Genomic DNA, 12588 nt, shown 5'->3' with positions numbered 1-12588 from the left:
CCCGCTCCAGTACAGGCAGGGAGGGAAAATGAGGCAGAGGCCACCAAGGGGTGTTTCCAGGTTACAAGTGGGGCATAGCACAAACACATAGACTCAACACATACACATGGACACACACACTCATGCCTCCACCTCCCTGTTTTGGTCTCCTCTGCCTATTCCTTCCCTTCTGGGCTAGCAACGTTCTTTTAATCTTGAATGGATGACAGTTCTCCCAAGGTAGTGGGAGGGGAGGTGCCAGTTCTGAGGACCCTCACAGTTTTGTATGGTTTTGGTGTGCGTCTCTTCTCTGTGTTAGGAAAAGAAGTGGCTGGGGTCCCAAGGAAAGGGATGAGGAGGGACCACTCCCCCAAATGGAGGGAGGCCTTCAGGAAGCTGAGCTGAGGTGATTGGCCGTATAACAGCTTGGCCACAGCATCTGGAGGAGATTGGAACCAGATGTTCCTGGGATGGGGGAGGGGAGGGTGTGGGGCTGGGAGGAGGCTGGAGCAGGAGAAGCAGGCTGGTCAGGAGGAGGCTGGGTTGGGGGGGAGTGGGGAGGGCCTCGTGGCTCTCTGGGGAAGACAGCTGGCTGCCCTATCCCCACTCCCCAAATCAGACACTGCTATTTTTGCAAACTGGAGCAGCAAATCTTTTCACAGATTCTAGAATCAGCCTGTGTGTAGGGACAGTCAAGCACAGGGTGTGACTTGGGAGGTGCCCAGAAAGGCTACCAGCTAGCCAGAAATGTCTCCTGCTGCCCCACAAGCCCCGCCTTGCTGCGGGCTAAGTGTTGCCTTCTCTGGCAGGAGTACATCTGCCCTAAGCTCCTAATGCTTGACTGGAAACTAGTGTACCCAGAAGTTTCCTTTTTGCATAGAAAGAGAGTAGTCCAGGAACTGGAAAATTGTCTGGCAGAGGAAAGGAAAAGAAGGTCCATTTATGGAGAGCCTCCTATTTGCCAGGATCTCTTCAAAGGTTATCTCATTCCTTCCTTGAAACCCTGTGAAGTGTTGTCATTCCATGTGTCTAGATGAAGAAACTGAGGCTCAGAAAGGTTAAATGACTCACCCAGGAGCACACAGCCACCAAATGGTAGCACTGATGTTCAAAACCGGCTATGTTTGCATGCAAGTTTGTGACCTTTTTCATGACAGAGAAGCATATAGGGTTAGGGTTGGGGGAGGGGGAAGGGAAAAAGAGGAAAGAAACAGTGAAGCAGAGGTACAGGGCACGTGACTTTCCTTCCACTACAGTTGAGCCAAACTTGGCCCTAGACATCCACCCCCCCACTCCCCCACCCCCCCGCCATGAAGAACCCTGCTCTCTGGCTGCTTGGAGACTAGACAGACCCTGAGTCTTCTTGTCTGTCTCAGCAGTGGCAGGAGGGAGGAGGGTTGCTGGGGAGGATGACAAGCTTGGGGAGTAGAGGCCCAGGGAGGAAATAGCTGACCAGCACCACTGGGCAAACCATGGCAGATTCAGGTCTCCTGGATCAGCATCTCCTAATTCTTTTGTCCTGTCCTCTGAGGGCTACAAGGGTGCTCCTGGAAGGACAAGTCTGAAGCTTCAGGTGCTTATCTCAACCTAGAAGTCGGGCAGATCCATCCCAGCTCTTCCACTACTGGCCATGTACTCAGAACCAAGGGGGCCCTCAGGGGGCCCTCTGGGGCTTGGAGACAGTTGTGGGAGCAGGAGTACCTTCCCGTGACATGGAGTCAACTGAGCTGATGGTAGCTACACTGGAGTTGGTCTAGTCTAGAACCCTGAAGCCGGCAGAAGGTGAGGGTGGGCAAAGCATTGAAGAGTGCATGAATAAAGTTCTGGAATATATATTAATGACCTGCACCCAGGTCCTGAGCAGCCTCTACCACTGGGAGGCAGCCTCTGAAGATAGGCCCAGAGAAGACAGGGAAGGCCCACCAGCATGATTCCTAAGTCGTTAGAGGGATCTGGGTCTATGGTGGTGATGAAGTCTTGGGACAGGCATCTGGGGTGGCTGCATGAGTCAATCCTGAGCTGCCTCTGGCTGTGGCATTGCTGTTCACAGAGCCCTTGTTCGGGGTGGAAGACTGGGTACTCGCTTTGGGCTGCAGGCCACTCTCCACAGTCCGGGGGGGTTCTGAGCCTGGTTCCTTCTGGGCATGTGACTCGTGAACTGGGAGTAGGGTCCTCTGAGCTTCAGAGGGCCCTGGAGGGCTGGTGAGGAGAGCTGTGACCACCAACTACAAATTCTGCCAAATGGGAATGGCAAAGTGTCTGGGTGAGATGCCCAGACAGCTCCAATGGTTTGCGGGCCTTTCCATTCTACTCATGGTCCTCCAGGCTGTCCTGAGCACCGAGGTCAGAGGAGGTGGAGGCGGGGAAGGGTGGTTATGATGTCACAGCCTGTGACCTCACTGGAGCAATAGGCAGGAACCCCTCGGGCCATCCCCCCTTTCTTGCAGGACCTCAAGGCCTCATCTGCTCTCAGGACGGAAAGAGAGGGCTACAGCCTGACAGTGGGAGCAGGCTGGCTTCCTGGAAGGAGAGGGTCCTGCATACACATCAGATGCCAGCAATGTGTCTGGTTTCCACTACTGCTTTCTGCTTCAAGGGCCCATCTGGGGTGTACCGTACCATAATGTTGCCTAGGGGTATGTCCCCTCCCACAGTCCAGAGAGCATAAGGCACAACATGTGCTTCTGCAATAGGGCGGAGCTTGAGGCCAGTAAAAGACCTACAGACCCACTGAAGGATCTCAGGGAGCCCTGGGGGTTGGAGCAACATGCCTGGCTCTGAAATGTGGGAGGGGCTAGCCCAGGCATAAGAACGTGGGTCTTCTCTCTTTCTTTCCCTTTGAGATCCATGTAGAGTAAAGGGAGAGAGAGGCTCCTCTGAATGGAAGGGGCAGGGATGTGGCTTCTCTCCTCCTGGTCTCTGGGAAACAGGTCTGTGCCTCACTGCTGTCTGGGGAGGGAGGGGGCAGTGGCAGGAAGGAGGAGGCCAGACAAGACACAGCCTTGGGAGAGGGGGCCAGAGCTGGAATGTTTGCTCAGTGGCTGCCTAGTGTCTGGCTCTTGTCTCCATGAGAAGAGAAGGACCTGCAGGGGGCCAGCACTGGGTGTTTGACCTTCAGGAAGGCAGAGTTTCAGGGCCAGTCAGTAGATCCATTCAGGCTGATGCCAGTTTTCTGGCTTCTGGCGAGCTCTCCTGGGACACCCTCCAGCCCACCCACCCCTTCCCCAGTCAGAGACAGAAGACATGGATGGACACCAGCTGGACAGACACATGCCTATCCCCTTTTACTTACCTCCCCCCACTCCCGCCCCCAAACAGCCTCTTTACAGAATGTTCCACTCCTCTCGTTGTGTGGGAGGGCTATGAGCAGTGCGTGTATATGCGGTACGCCTGCAGGCTGAAGTGTGCTAGGAGGCTGTGTTTGTGTGTGCCTGAGTGTGAAATCACACCCTCAGGGGTCCTGGAATCGAGGGAAGGAAGTGCAGCCAGCAGGGCCAGGTGTCCTGGCTGTGGGCTGGTCTCAGACACAGCAAGCTGCACATCTGGAATGAGATGCACCGCACCCCCCCCGCCCCCCCCCGCCCCATGTCCCAGACAGCATCTGGCACAAGATACTGGCTGTAACACTTTCAGTTTATTGGCTGGTGTGCCCTGGTGTGGCTGACCAGCCGCTGGGCCTGAGAGAAGCCCCGTCTTGTTTCCCCACCCCCTCTTCTGCAGCCCCTCACGGTGCATCCTGTGGGACTCGTATGGAAACTCACACCCCAGGAAGTGGGGAAATAGGGGCTCAAAAAAACCATGTCGAGGTTGGAGAAGGGGTGGGAAATGTACATTACAATGAAGCTATGCCACCGGCTATACACAATATGGTGCACTTAGAGAGGGCAGGGAAGATGGGAGGGTCTGCTGACAGACGCTCTCCCCCCCAGGCCAGGCCCCCAGAGAGGAATGGCCACTTCAAGTGTCTCCGTGAAAGCTCTGGCTCCCTGGCCCTGGCCCCTTGTTCTGGTGGGGGCAAGGAGGAAGGGATCACGGGGAAGGGGCTCACGAAGCAGTCCCATTCCCCCGCCTCCTGAGGACAGCCTCACCTGGACCATCGGCCTGCAGGTCCTGGCGCCTGGGGGACAGGGACTGGGTGCCCACCTCCTGCCCACCTCCCACTGTCCAGTCCAGGTGACTGAGGGCAGCAGGCCTCCCGTCCCCGCCCCCGTGTGAGGCAGTGGTCATTTCTTGCTGTGCAGTGTGTCCTGGAACTTGGTGCTGGTGAACCGCAGGTGGAAGCCTTTTTTGGTGATGGTGTCATCTGAGTGGAATTTCACCAGGACAGAATCTCCGGCCGAGTACACCTCCTCAGGAGGCTGACAGAGGAAAAGGATGGGCATGAGGCTGAGGCTGCTGTTTTTCCTCCCCAGGATCCCCTGCTCTAAGGAAGGTGGGCAGCTCCCAGACATTCACCAGATTCCCCCAGCCCCTTGAAGCAGGGGGAAGACTATTGATAGCAAGAGTTTAAGGGGACACCTGGAGGAGGGGAAGAAAAGCAGGGGATAGAGGAGCTTGCCTTAAGTTCAGAGTCACACTTCATACCCAGCGCTGCTATTAACGCTGCTATTAACAAGTTAGTTGTGAAGTCTCAGGCAAGGCACTGTCCCGCTCTGGGCCTCACTTCCCTCAAGGGCAAGCGGGAGTAAATGCTCCCTGCTCTCCAAGCTCAGAAGGGCTGATGGGGGTTGTGGGAGGGAGCAAATGAGAGTGTGGTTGTGAATGGGTTTTGCAAAAGGAGTGGGTTCTCTGAGAGGCTACCTTCTCACTGTCTCAGCTGCTTCTCGGAGAAGACAGAATAGCTGGGTCCTCCAGACATAGCTGTGGCCATTCCCCTCCCATCCTCCCCCAGTTCTGGCCATGGTTGGCTCTAGGCGATGCCCCTGCCTAGCTCCTGCAAGCCCCTCCTTACCTCTGTGTACAGGCCCTCAGAGTGAGAGCCGCCCACAGAGCCTCAGCACACGGATGCCCTGGCTCTCAGGGCACAGAAAGCATCATTTCCGAGAACCTTGGGGACATTTCCAGCAACCCTGCCAGGAAGCCCTGACAGGATTGGGTTCCTTCCCCAGGTTCCCTCCCGTTGGCTCCAGCCTGGTGGAAGTGTCTGGAAGAAGCCACCTGGGGACACCCAATTTGGTGTGTGGCTCACTGGAATGTGCCAGATCAAGGGAGTTACAAAGGGCAAAATGGGGAGGGGGTGCCGGCTTGGTGACCAGGGGATTCCAGAGTGGTGAGCCAGGCAGGGGAGGGGCCTATTGCTCTGCTCCTGCCCCACCCCCCCACCTCTCTGCCCTGTCCCAGACCCTGTGAAGCAGAAGCTCTGTACTAAGGGCACATTCAGCTGGCTAATGCTGGGCCCAGCAGATGCTGCTGCTGCTCCAGGAAGGAAGTTTAACACTTCCTAAGGTGCCCAGGTTACACTGGAGCATAGCCATGAGAGAGGTGAGGGACCAGGGAGGTGAGGGGCAGGAGGGCGTGTGTGTTTGTGTGTGTGTGTGTGCGCACGCATGCACGGGTGTGTAATGGAGAGGAGAATATGGTGTTCTCCGAAAGGGGAAAGGATTCACAAAAACAAAAAGAAGCCACAGCTCTGAGAGGAACATAAATCCACCTTTGTCATTTTCCCGTGGCTTCAGTTAAAATCAAGCAAACTTTTGCCCACTGCCTCTGAAAGTGCCATTTTATGGACCAAGAAGCAATGCTCAGTGTCTGCTTGGACAGTAGCACCAAGGGCTTTGGGACCAGCTGGCCTCCCACCAAGAAGGGAAACTGGCAGTGGAAGAGATGAGGGTGTTTTTATGGCTCAGCCAGATGACTGGTTAGCACAGTTCGGCTCAGGTCCTAGGTCCCTGGCTTTTGCTTCAACCTCTGCCCCCGACCCTGGGCCCTGGTAAGCTGCTTTGGGACTGGAACAAGGGCGGGGGGGGGGGGGGCAGGGGTGGTAGAGGGAACTCCATCCATCTCCCCGGATGCAAGCTACCCTGTAGGTCCAAACAAATTGGTGCTGAGCAGGCTTGGGTCAGGGCAGGGCCTGTCCCAGAGGATGCAGAAACCACAGTGTTGGGCAAAAAAGGACAGAGTTTCCTGGGTGGGGATGGCCTAGGGCAGGGCGGGCCTCTGTGAGCAGCCACCCACCAGGCAGGGTCTCCCAGCTCCTGCAAAGGGCCAGGCATGTGCTAGCACCCATACCGGCACCCCACACCTGCAGAGGCAAGGGCACTGGGCAGGGGGCGGGGTCTCACCCCTGAGCCGCAGTAGCGCCCCAGTCTGGGGGCTGTGCTGTCATAGCCGTCGAAGAGCTCCATGTAGTCGTAGCCACAGTCTGTCTCCTCCTCCACCTCGAAGGTCTGGAACACCAGCTCCACGCCATATCCTTCCTCTGCCACGATGACCCATTCGCAGTCCACCCCCCCAGGGTAGTTGTTGTCACCAAACTGCGCATGGGAGTAAAGATCCTTCGTCTTCACCTCTGCCCGAACCTGGCCTCCACACTCTGTTGGGGGAGGAGCAACAGGATTGGCCACCACTCCCTGAGCATGGCCAGGGACAGGGTACCGCGCCTCACTGTGCTGAACCCTCATGGCTCGATGGAGAGAGGGCCACATGGCTAGGGGCGAGTGGGTTTGGACCTGCCTGGGACGTGGCCCAGAACAAGTGCTCTGCTGCTCTACTTCTGGATAGATGCCCACAGAGGACCAGGGACACACCGGGCTGTTAGGCAACTCTGAGCTGAGGCACTGGGGAGGGCACGCTTGTCAAAAGAGCACATTGCTAATTTGCTCCAGCTGATGGCTGTCATGGAAGAATGTGGGCCCTGCGTTGCCAGGGCTTCCATTCTTAAGAGAGAAGAACCACATCTGGATTTTCTGCGAAAACTCTTGATTTTTCAATGTTGGCTCACATTTTTAAAAAACACACTGTGGGCCAAACAGAGCGGAACTGAGGGCCAGATAGAGTTCTGGGCTTCCAGTCTGTGACCCTCTGCTGGGAGGGGCAAATGAGAGCATGCAGGACAGGGTCCTCAGCGTCCATCCTCCTCTGGAAGCCCTCTGGCCTCTAGGAAATCTGGTGCTTATGTCTCCCTGGAGGGGTGAGGAGGGGGTGGGACAGGGCCTGAGCTACAAGGAAGGATGAGAGGCTCTGGACCCAGCAGTCCTGGGGACTCCGCAACAGGTGGCTCAAGACCCACAAGGAGCCTGTGAAGCCCCCATCTGATACCTGATGTTCCAGGCCTCCCAAGCCTGGGCTCCAGGCTTCCTCTACTGCTGCACTGTTTCCACTTCACTACTGTCCTGTCTTTACATACCAATTGCTCAGGCCAAACGAAATGACCTGCGGTCACCTGTACACACCCAGAGCTGTCCTGGGATTGTGGCTGTGCCTGGGCTCCTCCCCCTGCTGGAATGACCCCACCAACTCCTGCCCAGAGCTAGACCTTATCATGTTTTGTCTCATGCTATAACTATCTGTGCACGTCCCACCTCACCTCTGGACCGCGAGTTCCTGGTGTGCAGGGGTGAAGGGCTCATGCCTGATTCACCTCCATAAGCCCCTCTGAGTCTTGCATACAGCCAGAGCTCAGCAAATGGTTGTTAGATAAATGGACAAACGATCACTAAGTAGCCCCTCAAGGCCTGAGATGTTTGTCTGCTTCATTTTTGTGACCTGCACTTAGAGCACTGCTTCATCATACATGTTATGTGTTAATAAATATCTCTAGACGAGTGACTTTTGGGTTTGGAATGTGGGTGGGCTGCCACACAGTCAGGCGTCCTATCGCTGGGGACTGTGGGGCTTCCCTCCCCATCCCTGGATTCCCCACCCACTGGCGTCACTGCACTCTGTTTTCCGGCAACTTAGCGGCCCCTAATCGGGACCTCTCCCACTCTCCCTTTAGTGCTCACTCTCTGCTCCCCTGCCCGGCCCTCAGAACACAGTCTCTGTCTACCCAGGCCATAGCTCTGTCCATCTGTCCCTTCATACACTCTTTCTAATCCCCCTGTGAAACTTCAGAGCCTGGGCCTGCCTGTGAGAGCAGGATCAGCAGAAGCTCGCAAAACAAGACAGCGTGAGGACATTGGGCTAGCCTGAGATGGCCTCACCTGTGGAGTGGGATGCCTGGAAGCCCTTCCTTTGGACGGAGTTGTCGGAGTAGAAGCGCAGGAACATGCGGCTGCCCGTGGCCAGGACAGGCTCAGGCTTCTTGCTCCCACAGAAGCGGCCCAGGACGGGGGCCTTGGCGTCACGGCCATCATACACCTCCAGGTGGTCATAGGCACACTCAGGCTGGGACTCGATATCCATCTCCACGAAGGTCTAGAGGGCATGAGGGAGGACAGCAAGTTCAGAATGCGTCTGGGGGGGCAGCAGGTGGCCCCAAATCTAGGCCTCCAGACCCCAGCTGATGGAGACCAGGGAAGCAGCCCCTGCCAGGGGCACTGCTGGTAGCAGTGAGGGAGGACCCGGGAATGGGTAATGGCAGGCACACCCCCAATATGTACTGGGACCGGGCCTCTGTCCAGACCAGACTTGGGGCTCATGAGGATCCTCATAGGGATGACAGCCCTGTGGGCTCAGCCAGGCCACCAGCCTGCAGTCTGCATGGCTCTGGTCAGGACCTCTGAATTACCCAGAGCTTTGGAACTGATAGGAAACAGGTGTAGCCCGATGGCATGGAAGAGCAGGGGTCCCCATGCAGGCTGGGGTGTGGGTACCTTACCAGCTTGACCCGGTGGCCAGGGGTGCTAGAGATAGCCCAGGTGCACTCCTTCTTGCTGGGATATTTGTCAGGCCAGTTGGGGCTGGTGATGGTGCCGCTGGTGGATGTCACCTTGTGGTCACAGCCGGCTGTGGGGAAGTGAAGGTAAAGGGATCAATCAGCAAGAACCTTGGTGCTCTAGTGCCTCCTGTGAGGAAAGGAACAAAGCCCTTCCTTCCTGCCCTCCTTGCTTCTTTCTCTTGTCCCCCACCTACAAACTGATGGAAGGCTTACATTACTTCTTTTCTGTTCGGTTACCCATGGCCGGGGAAATCTAGCTGCTTGCCTCCAAGCGAGGTCTGCCTGGCAGCATCCATGAAAGCTGCCCTCACAGGCACTCCCATGCAGATCCCTGGACCTTTGAGGCCTCTGGCCACACCCCCTCTGCCCTCCATGATGTTGTCATCCTCTGGTATCCTGCCACACTTCCACATTCACAGAAGACTTTGGCACCTGACTCAGTTCTATACCCATTCCTGCTGCCATCCCAGGTGATGTCAGCCAACACTCTAGCCCCTCTGTTCCTGACCTTCTCAGCTCTATTGGCACTTATCTTCTTCCTCTCAAGCCGGGCTTGCTCATGACCTTACTCTAGGCCTTGCCATCACCTACCATTTCCTGATGCTACAAACACATCACCTCTCTGTGACCACTTCCTGTTCTTCCAGGGTGCTCAGGCCCTCACTATCCTTTCAACACTTCTTCAGCTTTAGAGAGACTTCCAGGGTCTTGATCCTTCTATTTTCTCCCAATATTTCCTCCTTGGTTGACTTAACTTGCTTCCCTATCTGGCTGGACTATATGGCTGATCACCCCGGCTGCTCATCAACATACTGTCCTTCTACTGTGTCCTCTCGGAAAACCCCATCTGCCTCAACCACTGGGAACCGAAACCACTTGATACTCTTGGATCTGTCCTTCACCACCTCCACCCCTTACCTCCTCAACAACGGCTCCAAATCTTCAGCCCTCTCCACTCCCATCCCTTCCCTCTCAGAAGATCACCTCACCTCCTGCCTCCCTGAAAAAAATCAGGGCCTCAGATATGAACAACTTCAGCTTCCCAGCCCCTCCCTGCAAACTCACCTTCCTCCTTCCTCGTCTCCAAAAAGGAGTCCCAGGTCCACCTGGGTACCTTTGTACCACAAATTATCCACCCTCACTCTCTGTGTCATCTCTGCCAGCCTGTGGACCCTCCTATGCTTTGCCCCATCCTGAAGTAACTCCCCCACAGCCCTACATTCCCCTCTAGCTGCCACCCCTCCTTTCTCCTTTTCTTCTCAGTTGTTCTTCAAGAAAACTTGCTATTACCCCATTCTCACTGTTTATGGCTCTTTGATCCATTGCAATCTGCCTTCCCACCTCTGAGAGTGTGGCCTCACAAACGAATTTAAAAGCTGATGTTCATGATTTATTATCATCCAATCTGACAGGTTTCTTGGGGAAAAACAGGCGGCCAGTGCACTGTGGGCTGGGGAAGAGAAAGGGATGGATAGGTGCCTATGGTCAGCGGCTCACAGGATGAATACACAGCCATGAGGCCCAGAGAGCAGTGTGCAGGCTGCCCAGAGGCCCTGTGGAGGCAGGTAGAGCTCCTGGCTCTCCACAGTGGACCTATGGGCTGTGTCCATCATCCTTCTGTGGTTCTCCAAGGCCACATTCGCTGCTCTCCCCCATTTATACACAGGTCTTTGGGGCCCTCTAACTTCTCTGTGTGTGCCCACTTCTCCCCTGGCTAGACTGCAATCTTCCTGGGGGCAGAGGGACTCCCCTCTTTTTTTTTTTTTTTTAGTGGGCCTTATGCCCAATGTGGGGCTCAAACTCACGACCCTGAGATCAAGAGTTGCATGCTCTACCAACGGAGCCAACCAGGCACCCCAGAGGAACTCCCCTCTTGAGGTACCTGCAGAACTTTGCACAACCTCTGCAAGGAGGAGTCAGGAAATACTGATTTGTAATTCGCCTATCATTTGAGTGAGGAATCATGAGTGCTTCTAAAATGACTCAGCTATGTACAGGTCGTCCACCCTAGAAGTGTAAAACCTCTCACAGCTATCTTGTTAATGTTGATGTACTCTTTTTCACACAGTACACACAGAGAGAGAATGCACTTTGGACAACCACAGAATAAGGTTCCCTCCAGCTAAAAGACATGGAGGCCCTGTGAATCAGGAACTTCGTATTCGGGTAGACCGAAGTAATCGGGTTGGAAGCTCTTTAGTGTCCATTGGGTCACTGCTGAGTGCTTCAATTCTGTTTATTTTATCCAGGAGTTTATTTGTTTATACCTTGGTTGTCCACCTAAGAACAGTGAGAAGAGGCATTTGCCAGGCACTGTGCTAAGTGTTCAAGCAAGATCTGTAAACTTTAGTATGCTGCAAGGCAGTTACCATTGTTAATCATCTCATGGGTGAGGAACTGGAAGCTCAGAGAGGTGCAGTGATTCACCCAAAGTCACACAGACATTCAGTGGCAGAGCCAGGTCTGTGTTGTGCTGCTGGGATAGTATGCCCCAGCAAGCGGGGGACACAACGGCATTCAGGACTTGGAACAGGCCAGTGTTGTAGCATGTCCAAAGAGCTATCAGATGATGTTAGTGATGATATGAGTGTTGTTTTCAAATATCTGCAGGGCTTTAGTGTCTGGGAGGCAGTGACCCTGTTCTGAATGTACCCAGGGGTCAGCAGTGTGACCAATAACGGCTGACATACGACTGTGCTTGCTATGAGCTCAGCACTGCTTGGAGCACTTCAGAGAGCCCTGTGCCCTGATGAGGTAGGTCTATTGCGACCTACGTGTCACACAGGAACAAACAGAAGTGCTCAAGGGTGCGCAGCTGGCTAAGCAGTGGGGCTGGGCCAGGCAGCCTGGCTCCAGCCTGTGCTCTCGACCTCTGTGCCATCTCGACTCTCTGCCACAGGAAGGTCGTTATGAAGACAAGGACTTGCCCATGGATTTTAAGAAGCACTAAGATCAGTCTAAAAATGGAGCCTGGGGATGAGTGTGAGCCCCTCCTCTCCTAACATGCACAAGGAGACACGGAAGCATGTGTGGCTTGGATATTTTGAGGACGGAAGAATCTGTGGGCCAGGTGGGAGGCAAAACAAGGTAACCTCAGAGACCACTCGTGACCTTGAGTCTACACCGGGCCAGATGGAGATGGCACCCGTGTCCTTGTGTCCCCAGCCTCCAGTCCTTTGGGCCTGCTGGCCCTGCCCTAGGGGCTCTGGGCGCTGCACTGGCAGCGCTTACCTTCCTTGCAGTCGTGTTTGTTGTCATGTAGGACGAAGCCACTGCGACACTGGCACTCATAGCTGCCGAAGGTGTTGACGCAGTCTTGCTGGCAGCCGCCGTTATCCTTGGAGCACTCGTCCTTGTCTGCAGGGGAGCAAACAAGGCGGGCCCAGGTCTGTGCAGGGCTGAGGTCGGGGTGGTCACCCCAGGGGAAGCGGGAGGCTGGCTGGGTTTCCTCCCCCCGGGGGGGCCAAGGCCACGGTGGGGTCCAGGGCAGTGCATCCAGCGGAGCCAGCTGAGTGGCCCAGCTGTGGGGAGAGAAAGTAGAAGTGGGGTGGAGGGAGGGCTGGGGGCTGGAGCTGACCAACATGGGCACCCTCTACCATTACCTGCTTACTGGACAGACGGACAAGTGGAAAAACAGACACACGGACAAGCAGACTGCAAGAGAAAGGAGCAGGACGCAGGGGTCCCTCTTTTACTTCACAACAGGAAATGTCACAGACACCATCAAAATGGGAGGGAGTGGGGGCAGGGAAGGTCCCCTGTCCATGGGAGGGGGGGACAAGGGGAGAGGA

The 12588-nt window shown here is 55.5% G+C and overlaps 1 protein-coding gene across 1 annotated transcript in view; it reads right to left on the bottom strand.

The window, feature by feature from the left end:
* Positions 1 to 3673: 3673 nt before the first annotated feature.
* BMP1 (bone morphogenetic protein 1) overlaps positions 3674 to 12588 on the bottom strand; it is a 43391-nt gene continuing 34476 nt past the window's right edge. Inside the window, exons 16-20 of the mRNA XM_047092319.1 lie at positions 12029 to 12154; positions 8738 to 8865; positions 8121 to 8334; positions 6261 to 6511; positions 3674 to 4337 (exon numbers count right to left, since the gene is read on the bottom strand). Of these exons, the coding sequence (XP_046948275.1) occupies positions 4203 to 4337; positions 6261 to 6511; positions 8121 to 8334; positions 8738 to 8865; positions 12029 to 12154 (854 nt within the window). The 3' untranslated portion in view covers positions 3674 to 4202. The remainder of the gene's footprint in view (positions 4338 to 6260; positions 6512 to 8120; positions 8335 to 8737; positions 8866 to 12028; positions 12155 to 12588) is intronic.

This window comes from Lynx rufus, unplaced genomic scaffold, assembly GCF_022079265.1.
Source record: "Lynx rufus isolate CCGP_SWC_20201006 ecotype Redwood Valley unplaced genomic scaffold, mLynRuf1.p SCAF_3, whole genome shotgun sequence".
NCBI lineage: Eukaryota > Metazoa > Chordata > Mammalia > Carnivora > Felidae > Lynx > Lynx rufus.
This window is presented reverse-complemented; position numbering and strand designations above follow the sequence as displayed.